The 2,643-nt window shown below is 23.1% G+C and overlaps 2 protein-coding genes across 2 annotated transcripts, besides 1 other annotated feature; both read left to right on the top strand.

Annotated features, from left to right (window-relative positions):
• Window positions 1–306: 306 nt before the first annotated feature.
• EHI_176810 (uncharacterized protein) lies at window positions 307–792 on the top strand (the record flags this gene model as incomplete). Its single annotated transcript, XM_644746.1, has 1 exon — window positions 307–792. One exon carries the CDS (start codon window positions 307–309, stop codon window positions 790–792), a length of 486 nt encoding a protein of 161 aa, XP_649838.1.
• Window positions 793–1,032: 240 nt separating this feature from the next.
• EHI_176800 (zinc finger protein, putative) lies at window positions 1,033–2,202 on the top strand (the record flags this gene model as incomplete). The annotated part of the gene is made up of 1 exon (XM_644747.1): window positions 1,033–2,202. One exon carries the CDS (start codon window positions 1,033–1,035, stop codon window positions 2,200–2,202), a length of 1,170 nt encoding a protein of 389 aa, XP_649839.1.
• Window positions 2,203–2,319: 117 nt separating this feature from the next.
• Window positions 2,320–2,643: a repeat region.

Below are 2,643 nucleotides of genomic sequence, written 5' to 3'. Positions count from 1 at the left end.
ATTATTTTATTATTATTTTATTATTATTTTATTTATTAAATTTCATTTTAAAAAAGTTTGAATTTTATAATACTTCAAGATCCTGTCATAAGAAGAATCTTAAAGTAGTTAATTGATTCTTAATACTTCTAAACACAAAAACAATGTATAAAGATAATTAAAATTATAATAAAATTTAATAAAAATATTTCCTTTAAATAAATCTTTTTCTTTTTTTAAAACCTCATTGTTCAAGTATTTAACTTAAAAACAGAAAAAATATTAAAATAATTCAATCTGATGATACAAACTTCTTATTTTCATAAAATGATAAGATATGCACTTTCTAATAATCTTCTTCAATCATCATTTTGTCAATCATTTGAAAAAGATCAAAAAATATTAGATTTCTTTTCATATGGAGTTGTTAAACATTTACTTTCTCTTAAAATAGTTCAATCATTTCCGGTTTGTGATCCAAGTTTCTTTACTTCATTTAGAGATGCTTGTATGTCTTGTAGAGAAATTATTTTCGATGAATTACTTTCATCTTATATTCCTTCTAATGAAACAAAATCAAAAAGAGTTTGTATGATTATTGCAGAATGTGAACTTCAAAAAAAGCATTGTAATAATGAATTTAATAAAAATATCTTATTTGGTATTCAAACATTCTTAGTAAATTGTTTATTTACTGCTGGTTGTAATAAAGAATTTAATGCTTCTTTCTCTCTTTCTTCTCCTGATAGAAGTACTCAAAGAATTAATCAAATTCCAATTTATAATTATAATCTTCCATTACTCTTTGCTTAATTCAATAGAATTATAATAATATAAATATTATTAATAAAATAACATTGTTATTATTATTCTTTGTTTAATATACTTCTTTTTATTTGTTAGAAATATATTTTGTGTTTTTCTCTTTTTATTGGAAAATAATAAAAATAATAAAAATAATAAAAATCAAAAAACAAAATAAAAAAATAAAAAAATGTTTTTAGGGTTTTTTCTTTTAAAAAACCAAAACAAAAAATAAATAAAATACGTTTAATGGAAACACAAAACAACATTACTTCATCATCAAAACAAAAAGAACAAATAAAATCACAAAATTCTCAAGAATTACAAAAAAATACATTAATTAAATCAGGAAATTGTACAGCATTTATAAGAGGACTTCCACTTAAATGGGGAGATATAGAATTTTCAAAATATTTTAAAAAATATCATCCAATAATTGGTCAAGTAGTAAAAAGAAAAAGAGGAAATTCAAGAGGATTTGGATTTATGGAATTTCCAGATACAGAAACAAGAGATTTAGCAATTAAAGAAATGAATGGACAAGAAGTTGAAGGAAAAATACTTCAAGTTGAAGTAGAATCTGAAGAAACAAAAAAAGAATTAAAAAAGAAAAAAGAAGAAGAAATGAAATTAAAGAAAGAAAAAGATGTAGAAAAAGCTAAAAGAGCAAAAGAATATATTGAAATTCGTCATTTATCAAAATGTGCTAAATTAGAAGTTGCACAAAAACAAAAAAAATGTATTTTTGTTAAAGGATTTCCTAATACTTGGAAGATTAAAGATTTAAAAGAAAGGTTTGATGACTTTGGTGCTATTAAAGCAACTATTTTAATGGAAAAAAAAGGAATTTCAAAAGGATGTGGATTCGTTGATTTTGAAAATGAAGAAAATGCTAAAAAAGCTGTTGAAGAAATGAATGGAAGAGGTGTTGAAGGTGGAGAATTAGAAGTTAGTATGGCAAAAATATCTGAAAGAGGACAAAAAGCAATGACAAAAAAAGTTAAAAAACAATTAGAAAAAGAAGAAAAAGAAAAATTAAAAGCATTAAAAAAATGTATTATTTGTGGTAAAATAGGTCATACTAGTAAAGATTGTCCTCAAAACGAAAATAAAGGAAGTGATTGTTGTTTTATTTGTGGTGAGACTGGTCATATTAGTAAAGATTGTCCAAATGCAGAACGAAAATGTTTTGTTTGTGGAAAAACAGGACATAAAAGTCGTGATTGTCCAAAAGCAAAAGGCAATAATCGTCCTTGTTTTATTTGTGGTGAAATTGGTCATTTAGATCGAGATTGTCCAAATAAAAATGAAAAAAAAGAAAAGAAAGGAGGAATAAAAAGAAAAACTAAAGAACAAAAACAAGATCCAAAACATATCAAATTTGAAGATATTAATGATGAAGAAGAATTTGAAGAATAAAAAACAAAATGAAAAGAAAGTCGATTGATTAATTTATTATTTCATTGTTTTGATTTAAGAGGTAGTTAAACTCAAAAGAAAAAAAAACATTTTAAGAAGTTAAAATAATAAATTAGATAATTAAATATTAATAGAACTGGCTTCTATTGTTTCTTATTCATCAGAGACTAATCTCATTCATGACTCATTTTACTAACTCTATAGTGTAGGTTTTGTTGTGATTGAAGCAATATTCCATGACATCATTCATGTTTTTTATGACATGGTTTTTACTTCTTTCTCGATGTCAATCTCAATTTTTATTTCTTTTATTAATCTGATACTTTCTTTATTTACTAATCCATTGATTGAAATTACTACTGGAATTATTTTGTCATCTCTTCTTTTTTCTATTTTCATTAGCATATTCTTTAATTCATAGTACTTATTTCTTTTCTTCCA

The sequence above is a fragment of the Entamoeba histolytica genome, genomic scaffold (genome assembly GCF_000208925.1).
Source record: "Entamoeba histolytica HM-1:IMSS scf_1104750518975 genomic scaffold, whole genome shotgun sequence".
NCBI classification, from domain to species: Eukaryota; Evosea; order Mastigamoebida; family Endamoebidae; genus Entamoeba; species Entamoeba histolytica.
The sequence above is the reverse complement of the archived record's forward strand: the minus strand, read 5'-3'. Positions and strand labels throughout refer to the sequence as shown.